Source organism: Phyllostomus discolor, chromosome 13 (assembly GCF_004126475.2).
Source record: "Phyllostomus discolor isolate MPI-MPIP mPhyDis1 chromosome 13, mPhyDis1.pri.v3, whole genome shotgun sequence".
In the NCBI taxonomy this organism is placed as follows: Eukaryota; Metazoa; Chordata; class Mammalia; order Chiroptera; family Phyllostomidae; genus Phyllostomus; species Phyllostomus discolor.
Window position 1 is genome coordinate 45,247,943 of NC_040915.2, and position 20,121 is coordinate 45,268,063.

At 43.0% G+C, this 20,121-nt stretch overlaps 1 protein-coding gene across 1 annotated transcript; it reads left to right on the top strand.

Moving 5' to 3' along the window:
* Nucleotides 1–6: 6 nt before the first annotated feature.
* On the top strand, nucleotides 7–19,141 carry RAD9B (RAD9 checkpoint clamp component B). Its single transcript, XM_028528676.2, has 11 exons — nucleotides 7–123; nucleotides 1,956–2,026; nucleotides 3,126–3,275; nucleotides 3,484–3,598; nucleotides 5,954–6,053; nucleotides 10,645–10,751; nucleotides 14,117–14,223; nucleotides 14,309–14,373; nucleotides 14,929–15,051; nucleotides 16,034–16,271; nucleotides 19,016–19,141. The coding sequence occupies exons 1-11, from the start codon at nucleotides 87–89 to the stop codon at nucleotides 19,139–19,141; spliced, it is 1,239 nt and encodes a 412-aa protein (XP_028384477.1). The 5' UTR covers nucleotides 7–86.
* Nucleotides 19,142–20,121: the final 980 nt, after the last annotated feature.

A 20,121-nucleotide genomic window follows, 5' to 3' on the forward strand; every position in this document is an offset into this window, starting at 1 on the left:
GCTTCCAAAAGCTCGGGCCACATCCGGGAACCCGGGGCGTCGAGTGGAGGCGCACTCGGCGACCCGGCTCGTTAGGGCCTGCAGCCATGCTGAAGTGCGGGATGAACGGCAGTCAGGCTAAAGGTGGAGCAGCCTTTTTTCCTAGCTAGGGAGGAAAAGGGAAAGCCCGAAGTGCATGGGGGAGTTCCACCATCCGCACACTTCTTCCCAGTTGCCTGTGTGCATCAGGGCTGAGGACACCCAAGTCTCCTCGGAGCCAGCGCGCACCCCCGTGGTCCGGTCCCACGAGCTTCTGAGGGGAAGAGGAAGGCCCATGTGCTTCGATTTATGCACAGCATTTATATTTTCATGGGTAGCTAGGAAATGAAGTTGCACCATCGGGCGTCAAAATCGGGAAGAGACTGCGTGGGGCGGACTCGGTGGGGGTGGGGGGAATAATGCTGGAACAGTTAAAGTATTTTAGTGTCACGGGAAAAACACAAACCAGGTTCCATCGTCGCCCCGCCATTTTTAAACGTACGGCCCGGGACACGCCACTGAGTCACGTCGGGGCTCAGTGTCTTCCTCACGCAGATGACAAGCAGAGCATCCCGGTCGTGCGGATGAGATGGAAATGCACGCAGAGCGCTCCATAAGTGGGAGTGTACGGGGACGATGGTTACGCGTGGGGCTTGGAACACGCGCGGGACTCCTGAAAGTCTGTGTTGAGAAAAGCGACTGAAACCTGACAACGATCACGGACAGGCGTCCTGTGTTGGGGCTGGCCCCCCCGGCGTCGAGGACGGCTTTGGAACCGGAAGCCCCCTTTCGCGGCGGGTCCCTCCATTCCTAACGAGCAGTGATTTGTGTGCTCGTCTGCTCTCGTCGGCCTGGAAGCGCTGCCAGGGCGCCATCTCTCCCTTCCTTCTTCGTCGCTAGACCGCCATTGCCGCGCGCGCCGTGCTTGGGACACAGGCGATGCTCAATCAATAAACGTTCCCTGGCTGGACGGAAGGCCTGCCTGAGGCAGCCCCGTGAAAAAGTAGTGAAATGGAAGCGGTACAAAAGGACGTTGCCCCTAGCTTTTTGTTTTCTTTTTGTTATAAGGCCATCCGTTGTTTTCTCAGTTGGAGACCCACGCCCCCAACTCCTGCACTTAAAATTCATAAGCATTATCATCCGACGTCCTGGAATGATTTTTCCTTTTTTTCTCCTTGTCCATAGATTGATATGGCCATCCGTTTTTTATTGCAGCATAGCATGCCGTATCTGTTTGCTACTTTTTTTTTTTTTTTTTTACTTCTTCGTAACTCATAAGAACACGAAAGGGTCACACCCGATCAGACGGGATTTCACCCAGCCCTCGCCTCTGTTTCTGAAAGGACACCTAAGTGTGTGTGGTGGGAAGATCCGACACCTTCCACACAACCCTCCGACATCGGAGGTGCATCGTGGGTGCATCGTGTGTGCCTCCAGTTTCTCTCGTCACTCGTTTCGACTTTGCCATGAGTCAAATTATTCAAACCCTTCAAACCAACCTCTCCATTTCTTGTTTTTACATTTTTTTTTGGGGGGGGGGAGGTGGGGGAAGGCACAAGTTTTAAAATACGTTAGTACGAAAACTATACTTGAACAACAGTTAAAATAAAATAAAAAAAAATAAAATAAAAAATACATTAGTGCAGAAATTGGCTTGCCACGGTGGCTCCATGCCACACTGCAAACAAACAGAAAGGAAGAATTCTGTTGCACGTTATCATTTCACACACTCATTCTTGGAATTTATTGAGCTCTTACTATGAACCTGGCATTTTGCCAAGGGTATTATCACGGTATTTCTTACAGTAACTCGTAGTATTAGTCTATAAACGCTGTTCTTTATGAATTTAAGTCCCGTTAATGCTGAAGTAGTCTTGTGATGTGCTTTTATTGTTCGAGAGAACGAATGTAAGCAGCAACTTTCTTTTTCTCCGTAGTATTCGGGAAAGCAATCCAAGCTTTGTCACGGATTAGTGACGAGCTGTGGCTAGACCCGTCCGAGAAAGGTGTAAGTACGAAAGTTAATTCAGACACTGTCTATTATGACAAAAGAGGTCTAGATTGTATGTTAACTAGGAAATCGAAAAATTGTAACTATCCCTTTCATTGTTCATCTTGATGGCGCATATCTGAATACATTTAAAGCAGCAATTTTTAACCTTTCTCATCTCGTGGCACAGGTAAACTAATTACTAAAATTCTGTGGCATAACAAAAAATATATTTTTTGCCGATCCGACCAAAAAAATAGGTGTAATTTTGATTCATTTACACTGAATGGCTGTTCTTATGTTGGCTGTTGTCATTTTTTTTTTTTTTAATTTGACAATCTAAGGGAAAAGAGGTCAGTGTCCCTGAATAAATAGTCAGGTATTGCATGTTTAAAAAATTCTTGTGGCACACAGGTTGAAATTGTTAATTTAGAGCAGCATAGTAAACTTTAAAATCATGCAGATAAACACAATTGATTTAAATCAAAAGTCACAAATTGGTGGCCAAGAGGCTAGATATAGCTTGCAGAAGTGTTTTCTGTGAATTGCACTGTGTTTTTTAAAGAATTGAAATAATTTCTAACAGTTAAAAATTGGGAGAGTCCACAAGAAAAATCTGAATTTCTTGCTTCTCTTGGAAACTCAGAAAAGGTCTGACAGTGTGGGGCCTTTATACCCAAGTGGAAGTAGTTGGCTGACACGAACAGTTGCTCTCCTTACACAAGGCCAGAGATCACCATTTTGCTGAGTTCTTTTCTCACTCCCTTTTATATTGCCTTCTGCCACTTTGCGTATTACAATTAAGGCCCCTCTAGGCATTTGCAGTTTTACAGTTTCAACATGCAAGATATTAGATGTAATACCTATATGTATGCAATATAGATATGTAGACATATATGTATGCATGTGCAGACTCAATATGCACTGACGAATGCAGTCCCTATAACATACATTATAATTCATATGGACAATGCAGACATATAATGCAGTTATCATCTGATAGCATAATTTGAGTTCATTTAATTGCTATGTGAAACAAAATAGAATTTTTAAAATTAATCATTTAAAGAAGTTTGATTTTTTTTCCCCCTAAATAGTTATTATTGTATTTTCCCAGCTTGCCTTAAGGTCTGTGAATTCTTGTCGGTCAGCATATGGATGTGTCCTCTTCTCTCCTGTGTTTTTCCAAAGTTACCAATGGTCAGCGGCTGTGGAAATGAAAGATAGAAACACAGTATCAAATTTAAATTGCAAATTGGGAATGAAGGTAAAAATACAAGTGGTCCTGGTTTTCTCTTCTATTGTGGAAATATTCAGCGTATTCGACATAAAATCTATTCTATAATTAATACTTGGTTTAATGTCATGAAGGACAAATTTATTCATTTATAAATATACATATTTTTTTGTGTTTGTTAAACAAATTAAACAACCATTTTGAGTATGACCTGTTCTATAATCTGTTTGTATTACAGTCACTTTTGCCCATCTTTAGATGTCCGAATTCCCTCGAAAGAAATGTAGAGATGTGCAAAATATTCACCAGAGCTGATAAGTGCAAAGTAGTTATTCAATTCTTCTGCAGATATGGTAGGTGTAATTAAAACTAGTTTAAATGTATTGTGTGTTTTTATTAATATTTTTTAAGTTGAGAGTATTCAAACCATATGCAATAATACAAGAGATCTCATTGCATTATTGCTTAGAATTTATGTGGTTTTGTGGTAGGAAAGTTGTAAGTACCTGAAAAGTATTATCTTACTTGTCTTTGAAGAAGTATTGTGAGATGATTAGTAGTATTTCCCTTTTATACTTGTCAGTAACACAAACTTTACTTGCATACAAACCAATTTTTTATGTTTTTTGAGGATTTTATGTATTTATTTTTAGAGAGAGGGGAAGGGAAGGAGAAAGAGAGGGAGAAAAGCACCAATGTATGGTTGCCTCTCATGAGCCCCACATTGGGGACCTGGCCCACAACCCAGGCATGTGCCCTGACTGGGAATTGAACCTGCAACGTTTTGATTTACAGGCCTGTGCTCAATCCACTGAGCCACATCAGCCAGGGTACAAACCAGTTTTTAAAATCCAATTGCATTTAACCAGTTGGTTGTTCTCAAATTAACTGGCTGCTTGATATTCTGTAAGAGTGCCTTGGTAATGGTGTTCCTTGGTAAGAAAGAAAAGAATAATTCCCTCTAGGAGGCAGATAGTATTAGATCTGGGGCTGAAAGAAATGTGGTAACTGGCCCAGGGTCACAGAGCCTGGATTAGAGTTCTGCCCCTCAATAGTAGGAGCCAAAACCTTCATTCATTCTCTCTGCCACGCCAAGCTATAAAGCGGTTTTCCTGCCTCCCGGTCTTGCACGGTCCTTATTCACATATACTCATAGGACTTTTACATACTTAAATATGTACGGCCTGGTGCTTAACAGCGTGGGCTCTGAAGACCATAGTGTCTGGGGGGGAATCCTGCTCTGCCCCTTCCTTGCAGAGACCTTGGGCAAATTATTTACATTCCTACGTCTCAGTTTCCCAGTGTGTAAATTGGGGGAAATGTTAATATCAACCCCATTTAATATCAAGGGGTTTTGTGAGGATCTATGAGTTCTAGGAAGTTATAGTTCTAAACTGTTTAAAAGTGTGCCTGGCACATTCTCTAAGTGTTAACTCTAGTTATATTTATTATGATTGCTGGTATTTTATTTGAAGTTGGCAGGTGGAATTTTATGCTTTAAAAAAATATTGTACTTGTAAGCCCTGGCTGGCGTAGCTCAGTGAATTGAGTGCGGGCTGTGAACCAAAATGTCGCAGGTTCAATTCCCAGTCAGGGTACATGCCTGGGTTGCAGGCCATGACCCCCAGCAACCACACATTGATGTTTCCCTCTCTCTCTCTCTCTCTCTCTCTCTCTCTCTCTCTCTATCTCCCTCCCTTCCCTCTCTAAAAATGAATAAATAAAATCTTTTAAAAAAATCTTGTACTTGTGATATTGGTCCAAATCTTTCTTTTTGTAGTAGGTGCTCAGTAAATATTTTTGAAATTAATAAATGTTGCTGTTATCACCTAAGTAAAAAAAAAATAATAAGTTGAGAAATGTTATCGCTAGTGAAACCTTGAGATTCACACTGCTTCATTATTATGCTGTACAAGGTTCTAGCCCACGTGGATTTTATTACATGGGCTCTGTATTCAAATTTAGAATTAAATTCTAGCTATAAAGTAAGTCCTCACTTAACATCATTGACGGGCAAAATGATGGATAATGAAGCCAACTCTACCATAGGCTGATTAATGTAAACAAGATTTAGTTCCTAAGGCATCTCATCAACACTGTAATGCAACGACTTTGAATGAAACATTGTTGGAAGACCTGCTGTACTCGTTAAAAAAGGATAGCCTCGAAAGGTCATTCAGCTTCTCCGAGCTATTGTTTCCTCTTCTGAGATTAAGTGCACACCCCAAAGGGATATCGTGCGAGTCCCAGGTGAGGAATGTGAAGTGTGTGCCGCAGTTCCCTGCACAAAGGGCAGTAACATTCTTGCCACACACTTTTCCCCTCCTCCTCTCAGCGGAAAAGAATCCACAGGCCCCCGATGTTTGGCTTCATATTCCAAAGGTGCCATCCAGCAATATCGGTCCTGGATGCCAGGTACTGAAGGGGAATCACAGATACCTGAGCTGCAGTGGGCAATCACTGTTTTACACGCAATTTAAGTAATTACCTGTATTTCAAAAGAATGTGGGAACTCGACTGCCTGCTTGGTCAGAGGGTCTGACATGTTGCCTGGTGTCCACTAGGGGGCGATAAACACATCCACTAAGACCAAGTGCTTCTCCACACTAGGCACCTGCAGATACTAAATATAACTTCATTTACAGTATTTTAATTTGGCTGTGAAAGTTAAAGACTTTTAAAAGACTTTTTGCTCTACTCTCTTTAAGGTATTAGAAGGACCCATAATGTGTGTTTTCAAGAAAGTCAGCCTTTGCAAGTTATTTTCGAAAAGAGAACATGTACTAATGTACTAGTGATTCAACCAAGGTAATGAGTTCTCTGTTCTGGTTTCTTATTTTTCTGAATGTAGTATGGTTACAGAGTAAAGAATTAATGTCCTGGAGCTTTTAAAGATTTTATTTATTTATTTTTAAAGGGAGGGGAAGGGAGAGAGGAAGGAAGGGAGAAAATATTGATGTGAGAGACAAATATCGATAGGTTGTCTCTTGCGCACTCCCAGCCCGCCTGCAACCCAGGCACGTGCCCTAACTGGGAACTGAACTGGCAACCTTTTGGTTTGCAGGCTGGCATTCAATCCACTGAGCCACAGCAGCCAGGGCTTTGTCCTAGAGCTTTTTTTTTTTTTTAAGATTTTATTTATTTATTTTTAGAGAGGGAAGGGAGGGAGGAAGAGAGAGAGAAACATCAATATGTGGTTGCTGGGGGCCGTGGCCTGCAACCCAGGCATGTGCCCTGACTGGGAATCGAACCTGTGATGCTTTGGTTCACAGCCCGAGCTCAATCCACTGAGCTACACCAGCCAGGGCTGTCCTAGAGCTTTTAAATCAGTTACATTTTTTAAGCTAACACTGGACTTGGAGAAGGCTCTCACAGAATCAAGAGAGAGAAAGAAAACCTTGATAAAGATAATAGTGGACCAGCAGTTTTCAATCTTTTTCATCTCACGTCACAGATACACTAATTACTAAGATTCTGTGGCACATCAAAAAAACCATATTTTTTTGCCAATCAAGGGTATCATTTTAATTCATTCACACCGGATGACAATTGTTGTGTTGACTGTTGTCATTTTTTAAAACTAAATAGTCAGGTATTGCATGTTTTAAGAATCTTGCCGCACACCAGTGTGCCGCAGCACATTGCTTGGGAATTGCTGTGATAGATCAAAACTGCATAATGGTAGCAGTAATAATTTAGTGGCTAAGAAAGTTCTAAAAATATCCCATCAGTAGCTTTCTTCATCAAATGATATCAAGAAAAATATATTATCTAAGAATACTTTCCATTTATATGGTGCCTTCTGTCTGAGCCTTAGAACACGCAGCATAAGAAAATTTCAGCATTTTTGATGTGGACTGATTTTGTCCTTAAGTGTTTCCATTTTTCCTCTAGAGAATGAGTCAGTGCACTCGATTTTTCAATGTTAAGCTGTAACATTAAACATTAATTAGTTTGTGAGCCAAAGGGTATTTTATCCTTGTTGTTTTTTTAAATTACAAAAGAAATATGTGCTCTCGAAATGCATCTGCAACTCCTAGAAGATTGCAAAGATTAAAAAATGAGCCCTGACTGGCGTAGCTCAGTGGATTGAGCGCGGGCTACGAACCAAAGTGTCGCAGGTTCGATTCCCAGTCAGGGCACATGCCTGGGTTGCAGGCCATGGCCCCCAGCAACTGCACATTGATGTTTCTCTCTCTCTCTCTCTCTCTCTTTCTCCCTCCTCTCCCTCTCTAAAAATAAATAAATAAAATATTTTTAAAAAATGAAAGTCTTTCTCCTCCACCTGCCCCCTCTATCCCACGGCAGGGGGAACATCTGTTAATAACTTGGTGTGTATCATTCTAGCTCTTCTCTGTTTATAGCTATTTTGTTAAATTTAGAGCCAATCCCTGTAACTCCCCCCTTCTTATCATTTGGTTATCTCTTTCTCCCACCTCTCAAATTTATGTCACATACCAGATAAATATTTTATATAGTTTTTCATAATATATATCATACATAGATTCTTCAAAGAAAATATCCCATTATTATTATCATTTGGCAACTTGTGTTGTTTAGTTTCTATGTCAGTTCACCTAAATCAGTCTTATTCTTTTTAACAACTGTGTAAGTTTTCACTGTATGACGTAGCGGTAATTTACTTACCCACAGCCCTATAGCAGTCCCCTCCACTCCCCAGCTGATGCCTGAAACCGGGGATAGTGCCAAACCCTATAGACACTATGTTTTTTCTTATACAGACATACCTGTGATCAAGTTGAATTCATAAATTAGGCATACTAAGAGACTAACAATATACTGTAGCAAAAGTTGTGTGAATGTGGTCGCTTGTTTCAGGCGTCCCCTCGCTCCGGACTTCGTGCAGGCTCAGTTCTTTCCGGTGTATCACGTTGCCCTCAGTCGGAATATGTTTTCTGCTCCTGTCTTCCTTCCACCCACAAATTTAACGCCTTCTCCATCTTAACTAAGGACTTACCATGCACTGTTGGCCAAAACGTTTGTAGTTGCAGGTGCAACAGCAAGACTAGCAGGAATCTCTTTTCCTTCTTTACAACGCCACAGATAGAAGATTTGTTCTTACCACTGATCTGAGCAACCTCAGCATACGACTTTTTTTCTTTATTTAGTAAGTCTAGGAGAACTTCCGCCTTTTCACTTGAAGGAGGCACTGTATGGCTTCCCTCTGGCATATGCGAATTGTCAGCATCGCCACTCTTGTGATTCGGGGATGTTATTACGTAGAATGAGGGTGCCTTGAACACAGGCACCGCGGTGCTCGGCAGTCGAGCTGATGACAACGAGACAACCCCTGAGTGACTAGCGGGCAGGTAGCACCCACGGCCTGGGGACGCTGGACAAAGGGATGAGTCGAGTCCTGGGCAGGACGGCCCCGGATGGCGTGAGATTTCATCACACCACTCTCACTGACAAGCAGTTTAAAAACTTACAGACTATTTCTGGAATTTTCCAGTTAATATTTTCAGATCGCAGTTGACTGGAGGTAACTGAAACCGAGGAAAAGGAAACCTCGGTTAAGGGTCATTTCCAACTTTTTACCACCACACACACACAAAAGTAGGTTGTTCCAACGTTTTACTACCACAGACAACGCTGCTAGTACCAGGGCGGTGTGTTAGTTTATCTGTTGCTGTGGAGCAAATTCCCCCAAATCTGGGAGCCTTAGAAAACCAGACATTTATTACTTCACGCTAATAAGAGCAGCTTGACCGGGCGCATCTGGCTGAAGGTCTCAGGTTGAGGAGCGGTTGAAGCTAAGCCATCAGCAGGACTGTGGACTCATCTGAAGGTTGTGGGGGGTGGGGTCACTTCCAAGTTCGCCGACACTGTGGTTGGGAGGCCTCGGAAGATCCGCTTCCAGGCTGGCTCCCGCAGCTGCCTGTGGACGCCAGCTCCTCTCGGGCAGGCCTCTGTGTAGGCTGCCCCGCCGTCCTCCCGACAGGGTGAGGAGGGACAGGGAGAGGGAGACTCCCAAGACGGAGTCAGAATCTCAGAATGGCCGTCTTACCACTTCTGCCATTTTCTTTCTGTTAGAAGGGAACCCCATCAGTCCAGCCCACACTCAAGGGGAGGGGATCATGTAAGGGCAGGAACCCCAGGAGCTGGGGACCCCTGGGGGCCTTCTAGGCTGCCTAACACAGACAGAAATGAAATTGCCGGCTCCAACACCAATTTTAAATTGGCACACGTACTATCAGATTGCTATCTGGAAAGTTTGTACCAGTTTACGTTCCCACCAAAAGTGTAGGAGAATCCTTCTGAGTAAAGGATACGATCAATCTTTAAAATTCTTGCCAATATAATAGGTAGAAAATGATATTAGTAGAGTCCTTTGTTGTGTCTATTTTATTACTAGGGAGTTGGAGCATCTTTTCATATCTTTATTAGCAACTGGTATTTTTCCTCATTTTGGAATTTCACACTCATGTTGTCAGTTTTTGTATCAGGTTGTGTGGTATCTTGGACAACTTTCGCCTTATCACTGGAAAAGCTTCCCATGAACTTGGTAGGCGTTCCTGACATCCTGGCATCAAGAGACACCGCTGAGCTCGTGTCTGGCATCGGGATGACACCAGCACCACAAACATTCTCAGAATCTCTTTTTTTTTTATCTACCCACACCTCAGTTTCAAAAGTAGCTCGGAACTTATAATGCAATAATAAAAAGACAAATAACCTCACTAAAAAACAGGCAAAGGATTCGAACAGGCATTTCTCCGGAGAAGACATGCAACTGGCCAATAGACACACGAAAAGATGCTCAACATCCTTAGTCTTTGGGGAAATGCAGATCGGACAACTTGGAAACTGAATTGTGTAGTACATGAATTATATTTTAATAAAGTTGTTTTTGAAAAGGTGCACGGGATGAAAGGGCGTTTGGGATGTGAAGACAACCTTGAAAGTAATAGTTAATAGTCCAGGACAAGCAGCCAAGGGAAGGAGAGCCTAGGTGACTCCTAGTCTTTTGGGAGCCTCTCCGCCACCTCTCAGCTGGCCCCGGCCCAGAGCACCTCTGCTTTCCACCGCCTCCCTGAGCAGTGTGATCCCGGGCCAGTGAAAAAGTATAGGTACTTGTTACATAAAAAAATAATTAATGACATTTTATTCTAGAGTTTGGTTTATCCTGCAGCTTCACATGTCTCACTAAGAATGTATTTTACTCTTCTCTTGGCCTCTAAATGGAGCTACAATCATTAAATATACTAAAATATAGCAGCTCATATAGAAAAAAGACTATAAAGTCCTTTGGGCGAATTTTTCTAAGTCTAAGCCAACTAACCTATTTATTTCTAGATTAAGGATTTGAGCCTCATTAGGAAGCTGTTTCTTTCTGTTTGTTTTTCAAATAATGTGGTGTTTTTATTACGTCTCACAGAGTGCTCGCTGAGGCGGCTGTCTTTTTTCCCCCAAGTCAAGAGGAAGTCACCCTGGCTGCCACGCCCCTGGAAGTCTGCATTAAGAGTTCCAATGAGGAATCAATGGGTAAGTGTCCTCTTTGTCACGGCGCTTTGATATAATATCACTTCCTGGCTTTCTTGATTACTAACCACTCAGTAAATATTGGTGGTATAATATTTATTTTTGTCTAAAAGGCAGTCACATGTAGAAAGATCATTAAATTCCAGTTGTTTTAAAATTAGGAGAATGGTTACAGAGAAAAATATTTTTAAAGTTAGGATTTCAAGGCCTATTTCTCCTCCTTTATCATACTTTGTACTTAGCATCAAGGAAAATTAAGAGGCCAGCCATTGAGATGATCTTTGACGACATAAGCAAAAGTAAATTTGACTTGGACATGTAAGGTATTCCAGACGGCAAAAACGTAGGCCAGAAAATGGGAATGCTTCTTCAATCAGTCTTCCAAGAGTTATCGAGATGGTATGGAGAAACTAAGGCACGAGTAAGTCAGGAGTTTTGGTATTAAGAAAATTTTCTTGGGTCTTTTTGGCACAAGTTGTTGAAGACTCTTTGACCTTGTATGATTTTTGCTGGCGATGGCAGTAAAGAAAGTGTGCGAAGGGAGGAACCGTGACATTTTCAAGTGAAAAACTAGTAGGACCAGGGATTAAGTTGGGTCAGATGACTTTTGCAGCATTTCGTTGGTGCCAGGCTTGGTTCTAAATGGTTTGCATCTCTGAATTCATTTGATCTTCCTGACAACTCCGTGATGTAGGTACTGCAATGACCCCCGTTTTCCGTCTGGAGAACAGGAAGCGGGGAGAGACTAAGTGACTCGCTGGGCGGCACACGGGTGGCAAGCGTGGGCGTGGGTCTGAGCACAGGGCCCAAGCTCCCGCTCCCCCCCCCCGCGGTGCTGCTCCTCTCAGATTCCACCCACCGCTCGGTCCTGGCCCTCCGGAGCGCGAGACCTGGGAAATGTGTGCCGGACTGGCGGCGGGTCTGCTCTGTATCCCATGCCCCCGTCTCTGAATAAAGGCGGCCATTTAACAACCAGGAGACACTGTCCCGCCCCAACGACTGTCTAACGAGCAGTTGCAGTCGTGTTTGCCTGGGGACCCGACCGTTTCACCGTGTTACTGACCTTCCTCTCTGCCGATGCCCTGCGAGTGACACGAGCCCTCTTGTTTGAGATGAATGCCTTCGTAAGGTGCTGTTTGGGCCTTTAAAAATATATACCGTTTATCCTGTGTTCTCATACTTACACAATTCATGTTCGCTGAAGAAAGTAATTTTTAAAAAGCACTGATAAAAAAATCGCTTGAAATCCCACTATCCAGAGACAAGCACTGTTAATGCCTGGTGTACACTTCAGATCTAACAGCAGGGGATCGGTCGAGTTAAAGTAATGAAATACTGCGAAGCTGTCAAAAGTAATTTTGTATGTGTATATATACATCCCTTTCTCTCTGAGAGCGCATATCACAGACATTTATTGAAGCTAATTTGGTAGTGAAAAACACAAAACACCAACACACACAAATAATTAGAAAAATGTACTTACCGACATGGAAAAACAGGATATGTTGTTAAATAGATTATGAAGTAGTATGCACAGTATGATTGTATTTTTTTAAATGTGCCTAAAAATTGAAGAAAATAATAGGAAACAAAATTCAACACCTCACTCAGGAAATTGTATACCGGTGACCACGTGAAATTTGTTCTAGAAATGCAATATTGGTTCAATATTAGAAACTCCAGTAACGTAAAACACTACATCAATAGGTTTAAGGAAAAAACATGTATATGATTATCTCCATAAATGCTGAGAGAGCCTCATAAAATGTGTAACATTTATTTTTAATATGAAACACTAAAAAATATAGGAACTGATGGACGCTTTCTTAAAAATAATTAAATGTATATATATTTACATATGCCAAAACCAGTGTCTTACTTAGTAGGAAGACTAATTTCCACTAAGACCACAGATAAGGATACCTGACATCTCCTCTTCTATCTAACATTGTACCAGAGTTATTAGTTAATGCAATTAGATGAGGCAATCAAAGGCACTAAAAGTATGACCATTTCTGTTTGCAAATGACACGATAATACACCTGGAAACTCTAGAGAATCAGCGATAAAAACTAACTGGGACAATAAAATGACTTGGTAGCAGGATATAAGTAATGAAGAAAATAGCTTTTGTATATACAAATAATATCCAGTAGGAGAACGTGATGTTGTCATAGCAACACAGAAGATTAAATACTTAGACATAAACAGTAAATTTAATGTAAGTCCATCCATAGCTGTAAGGAAATATTGATGACTCATTGGTAGCTAGAGCTAACAGACACATGCGAGAATGGGACTTTTTTAAAAAAAGATTTTATTTATTTATTTTTAGAGAGGGAAGGGGAGAGAGAGAGAAACATCAATGTGCGGTTGCTGGGGGTCATGGCCTGCAACCTAGGCATGTGCCCTGACTGGGAATCGAAGCTGTGATGCCTGGTTCGCAGCCCATGCTCAATCCACTGAACTACACCAGCCAGGGCAAGAGAATGGGACTTTTAAAGTAAAAATTTGCTTAGCTGAGGGGTTGAAAATAAAGTGTAATTTCCCAAATAGGCTCTACCTATAGATACAGTTATCGTTCAAGGTCCTTACGTTGCAAGGTTTTGTTAAAAATGCTGAATGATATCTAAGTTACTAAAGATATGAATGAAAAAGAAAACAAAAGATGTGAATCAAAATATAATAACTTTGTTTTATATAAACTATATTCATAAGTAGTAGTTCCCTTTAGAATAAACTTGTGTTTATGGCATTCTGGCTATTTAACCATTTACAACAAGCCACTCCAAAATACAGTGACTTAAAATAATTTATTCTTATCTCTCATGGTTCTGTGGGTTGACGGGGCTCAGCCGGGCAGTGCGCACGTGGGGTCTCTCATGCAGTTGCAGCTGGTGCTAGGGCTGGAGTCACCGGAAGACATCCGAGATGGTGCGCTGACATGGCCGGTGATCGATGCCTGGAGCTCGGCTGGGTTGCTAACCAGAGTGCCTGCTCACGTGTGGCCTCCTCACTAACTTGGACTTCCTGTAGTATGGAGTCAGCGTGGTGGCTGAGCTCCAAGAGCAGCAGTTGCAGGACAGAGAAAGCGGGGGATAGATGTGGAAGCTGCTAGTCTCCAAAGGCCGAGGCTCAGGAACCAGCACCAGGTCACCGCCCGTATGGTCCTGGTCAAAGCAGCCAGAGCGCCCGCCCACCCGGATTCTGGGAGTGGCAGGTAGACAGAGGCCCCAGCTCTCGGTGAAGGAACGGCAAAGAATTTATGGCTATTCTAAATCTACTGCTTAGGTTATATTTTAATATTCAAATTTAACAAATACCTCCGGAACTAATTTTATTCCTTATTTTCCTACACTGTTAAACAGATTTGAACAACTCTGTGCACAGTGAGATGTTTGTGGGTCCAGCTGAGTTTGACTTCTTTCAAATTGGAATCGACACTGAAATAACATTTTGCTTCAAAGAACTGAAGGTAAAGAAACATTTGCACCAAATTAAAATTTTCACTGGGAGTTTTAAAGAAAGACTTCACTTTCTTCTTCTTCTTTTCCTTTCAGGGAGTCCTGGCATTTTCGGAAGCTACACGTGCTCCCATATCCATTTATTTTGACTTTCCTGGGAAGTAGGTTCTTGGGAACGTTTCTGAATTTGTTTCCTTTTCTTTTGTTATATATCAGTAATAAAACCATGTGAATCACTTCGAAATTAATTAACACCTCTAGTAAGATTAAGGAGTTCCTTAACCTTACTAGAAACACTTAACAAACTAAAATTTCAAAAGATGTCATAACATGGTGTTTTTTTAAATGGTAACTTGATTGAGAAAGACATATGCTTCTGCAGAGCGCAACCATTTATACATTTGGCGTGAATAAGTTGCTTAACTAGAAAATGATACATGGCTTAACCGGGTTGAATCTCTGTGAAACTATGATACTTTATATAGTATTTCAGGACGGAAATTCCAAGTGAGATTGGGTCAGGGTAGATGTGTTTTACAGGATCAGATCTGGTGATTTCTAAGGGCCATTTCAGCTTTTAGGACTGTGTTAATCTGTGAAAAGACATAAGGACTTTCCTGTTTTTCTTTTACTCCTGAATTAGGTATCATTTTCTAATGTTTCCCAATGTCCACCAGAAAATGATTGCTCTGTGTGCTCTGACTTTGCCTTTTTAGACCAGTGGCTTTAAGTATTGATGATATGTTACTGGAAGCCAACTTTATTTTGGCTACATTGGCTGACGAGCCGAGTAGACCATCTTCTCCACAATCGTTGTGTCTTCCAGAAAAACGGAAGAGGTAAGGCTGTGTTCCAACATCTTTACTGGTTGGGGAAAAGCCATTACGGTTTACTCAGAAGCAATTCAATGGCACTCATTGAGGAAACAGCCGAGGAGTAGCACATTAGATTGGAGATTCTGATGGGATCGGGAAGAGCTACAGTAGGGCCTGACAGGGACAGAAATGCCACCAACCTTGCTCTGGATATTTGCTCTCTCTCTTCTGGGCAGAGTTGAACAGGACTCTCCGATTTGTCTTTGTGAATACCTCAAACTCGTTTCCATTGGGAACAGTTGCTTTTTAGGAGTGATACAGTGTTAAGGTCCAAAGGAATGTCTATTCACACCTAGAACGCGCTTTCTCAGACAAAGGGACAGCCATTGTTTTCCTTGTTTCTTTTGTCTCTTAATAACTTTTTTCTTTTTTGGTGTGGGTGGGGGTACTTCAACTGTTGGAGCAGCACAAAGTTACTGTGGGACGTTTGGAAAGTACAGAAAAGTGCAAAGAAGAAAGTCAACACCGCCCACAAGTGTACTCTAGACATAGCCGCTGTTAACATTGGCGCGCTCCGTTTCCTTCCAGACTTTTAATTTTGCATACGCTTGCATTTTTAAACAAGACTGACATCAAATAGCATGTGTGGCTTTTTATCTTGCTATGGATTATGGCTTGAAAATGTGATCTTTAATGACTTATGCAATGTTGTTGTACGTATGCATAGTAATTTATTTGACTGTTTTTCTAACTTGGCCCCGTTACCATTATCACAAGACTGTCTCATGCACACCAGGTTGTTTACTGAAAAATTCTCATCTGTAGAGAGAATTTCTAAATAATCATGTATGTACATCTTAACCTTCAAAACAGGTAGTTCCACATTATTTCAGTATATGCCCTAAACCAGTGTTATCATTGACATACTACATTGCTCTATTAGTTATATAAAAATATACACTTCAAGGGAAACAGTCCATTCATTCAACCCTTATTAACACCTCAGGTCAGATCTGGAATGTTCAAACCCAAAGGCTCGTGGGAAAGACAGCGAGACCACGGAGCGCGTCTCAGGAAGAGCAGCGCCCAAAAGGCTCCACCCTGAGAGGACTCCCGGGGGCATGTCCACGCCGGGAAACCGTGGCAGTCCTCTGGCCAAAAGAGCGAATGGGGACACCGGTGAGGCGCCCAGAAGCAGCGTCAGCCACACGGAGGAAGAGCCAGGGCCCCCGCAGCCCAGGAAGGTAAAGACAAACGTTGACACGCGACCACGTCTCGGTCAGGAGTTCCCATCACCCGCCCCCCTTTGCCATCTCCCTCCTCCTGCCCACCCACGATGCACTGAAAGTTCATTGGCAGTGGAGGGTGAAGCCAGTCTGAGGTGGAGAGAGTGATTTATAGAATGTTAACACAAAATAGTTAAATTGCTCATTGAGTAATTTCTTTTTTTCTGTGAGTTTTTTGGTTTTTGCTTTGTCCTGAGTAATTTCTAACAAAGTATATTCAAGCAGAGATTGAGATCGCTTGTTCTCGAGAATAAATAATTGCTTATAGCATACTTATATTTTTATTTTTTGTCACCTTCAATTTTTCTGATTTTATTTATTTACTTTTAGAGAGAGGGGGAGGGAGGGCGAAACAGAGGGAGGGAAACATGAGTGTGCGAGGGATACACTGTTCAGGTGCCTCGCACGCGCCCCCAGCTGGGACCTAACCCCCAGCCCGCGCCTGTGTCCTGCTGGGAATCCAACCGGCCACCTCTCGGTTCGCAGGCCGCCGCTCAATCCACTGAGCCACACCAGGCAGGGTGCATACTTACATTTAAATACATATAATAAGCTAGTCATATAATTTGTTTTCTAAAATAAATGTTCTTCTAATTTTATTTTATTGAAGATTTTACTTATTTATTTTAGAGAGAGGGGAAGGGAAGGAAAAAGACGGGGACAGAAATATCAATGTGTGGTTGCCTCTCACATGCCCCCTACTGGGGACCTGGCCTGCAACTCAGACATGTGCCCTGACTAGGAACCGAACTGGTGACCCTTTGATTCATAGCCCATGCTCAATCCACTGAGCTACACCAGCCAGGGCTCTAATTTTATATTTCAAATTTGTTTGGAAAACCCTTTACTCATAGTGGTACGATATAAATTTTATCCCCCAAACAGCATAGACCCCCATTCATAGAGGAGTCACAGTAAATAACATCAGTATACCAACCTTTTATTAGATTGATGATAAGCTCCACAGAATGCTAACATTAAGCCTTATGAAATCTATTGAATTGAAGATAAACACAATTTATTGGAAACAGAGGCATCATTGGGAAATGATGATAGTCCCAATTTTACATTTAATGTTTCATTCAAGTCTGTTTTGCTATTGCTATTGTTATTGATTTGGAAATATGAGTTCCTTAGAATTAGAAATTTGGAAGGAGATATATTTCTTCTAAAGGTCACTATATTAAGTCACTATACAGAAGATTTTTTAGGGCAGCGAGACTGGATCCTGGGGCAGGGGATGTGGTGTGCACAAAGGCCCGGCGATGGAGGGAGCGTGGTGGTTTCAAGGCACTGAAGGCTGGCCGGCCGGGCGGTTGGAGAGCAGAGAGCCGGGGGAACAATGGCGCAGGGTGAAGCTGGGGCAACTGATGAGGGCCAGATCATGCCAGAAGGGTCCTGGAGGCCATGTGAGCAGCCATATGAAGCATCTTGGCATTTAGAGCACTCAAGGGGTCTTAAGAGGGAGGGCTGACAGAGTTGATCTTTTAAAAGATAACTCTAGCTGCAGCTACTGCAGAAATGGGGTACAGTGAGGCAAGCATGGAAGCTCAGTTGTAGCATCCAAGAGATGAGATGGTGATTCCTTAGAGATGGAGAGAAGTGGCGGAAGTAGACAGCTAACTCAGGAGGTAAAAGTAACATGGGGATGTTGGTTATGGGGGTTCAGGGGACACGAGGTATCCAGGATGCTACCCACATCTAGTGGTGAGAGGCCAGGGATGCTGCTCGAATCCTCCGACGCACAGTACGGTCCGCACAGCAAAGAACCATCAGGCCCCAAGTGTCGGTAGAGCTGAGGCTGAGAACCCCCGATTCAAGGCCTGCGTAGAGGAGGGCAAGCACGCTGAGCTAAGTGTAAGAGCGACCAGGAGCGCGTGGCACGAGGCAGGCCCAAGAAGTGTCTCAGTATCAAGCGGCATGAAGACTGAAGATGGTCATTGGCTTAAGCATGTGATGATTTTTGGTGACCAGAGCAGGAAGTTCTGTGAAGTGATGGGGTCAGGAGCTTTTTTTCTTCTTTTAAATATTTATTTATTTATTTATTTTTAAAGGGGGGGGGGGGAACATCAATGTGCGGTTGCTGGGGGCCATGGCCTGCAACCTAGGCATGTGCCCTGACTGGGAATCGAACCTGCGATACTTGGAGGAGCTTTTTTAGATAGGACTGAACAGGAGCATGAGAAACTGGAAATAAGTGTAGAGAAAAGCAGAAGTGAGGCAGGGAGGGAGGAATGGGGTGGTGGTGCTCTTCATATATTTTAAAGATGAGAGATGTTATTGTAAAATGCTGATACTCCTATCCAGTAGAGGGGAGGCCTGGGGGGGGGGCTATGAGGCCGACAGGGAGGAAAGGACAGGGCTTTGGCTGAGAGGGGTAGCGTCTGTGGCAGGGGGAGGGAAAGGGAAGCTGGGAGTCAAGCAGAGTGGCCGGCAGCATCTGCCTTTGTCTGCCTCCCACAGCCCTGGCGCATGTTTAAATGGCTCAGGCCGGGGAGTCCGAAGCAGATTACTGACCCCAAACCGTGTGCCTCTGGGAGGGGTTGGTCCAGTCGCAAGGCTCTGGGTGTTCCATGAGCCAGCACCATCCAAGCTAGGGAGACCACAGTGGCCAGGTCTCCGAAAAGGGGCTGTTTGTCCCCTGGAGCATTTACTGAGAATCCTTACTCTGAATCAACAGTGCAGTTCCTTCTTCCCTCCAGTTCTCTTCCATGTTCTTTGGAGCAGTTTCTTCCGACCTGCGAGAACACTGCGACAACCCTTTCGACAGTCTGGCAACAGCGAGTGACAGCGAAGAGGACACGAGTGGCAGTTTTTCCATATTCTAACCCTCCATGACAGCTGAGTTGCCCACCACCCTCCGATTTAGTGGCTCATACCTCAAACCTGTTTTCACACTTAGTCTTCAAAAACATTGTCTTGGGCTTCCTTCAAATGCAGGATGGGCTTCTGCTTTTGCAAACATCTCATGCAACAGTCGTTATCTAGGAATAGCTGTTTGTCGAGTGTATGTTTTTATGCTACTTAGGAGGCAGTAGTTTCGCAGTTGTCTGTGCAGGGAAAAGTTTCGTTCGAATTCTTCAGCTCAATGCATGTTCACATCGGAGCTCTTAGTACCTTTTCCGCCCGTTTTATAAAGGTATTTAACCTTCTTCAGCAGCCACTTGGAGTGCGTCGACACTGCTCTAGGGTTCTGTGACTGGTAGTCAGGCATCTTTGTATTTGATTGCGAACACTGGAGTTTGGTGCTTTCAGACATAGTAGAAGTTATGCAGTCTTTTCTCATGTAATATTTGACCTTTTTGTCCACGGCTTTTTATACTTTGTTAAGATTTTAAGTAAAATTAACCCCTGGGGAAAAAAGGTCAAGAGTAAAAATATATAGCTACCCCCTTCACTTTGGAGTGTTTTTATATAATTTTATTTGATGGCCTTAAATTATCCTGATTTTCAGATGTGATTTTCTACAGTGTGGTGCGAAAAAGAATTTAATGGAAGGATGCCAAAATCATTTCTGTATCATCTGGCATCGAGCACTAACCTCCACTGTCAAGACAGCCTGGTCTGGCATGGAGTGAGGTGGAAGACGGGTGCCCTGTTCTTTGCCTCTTTAAGAATCAGCTTGTTACCTGCACAGACCGAACAACCTGGCACAGAAACACTGTTATGTAATGTCTTATGCTGCACGCCTCCCCCTCCCCCCAACCTGTCTACAGTCATAACCTGACAAACGAGACTCCTATAACATCTTATTGTTGAGTCTCTGCGAAGACATCAGGTCCCGAGGAAATGGTAACCGGCAGGCAAC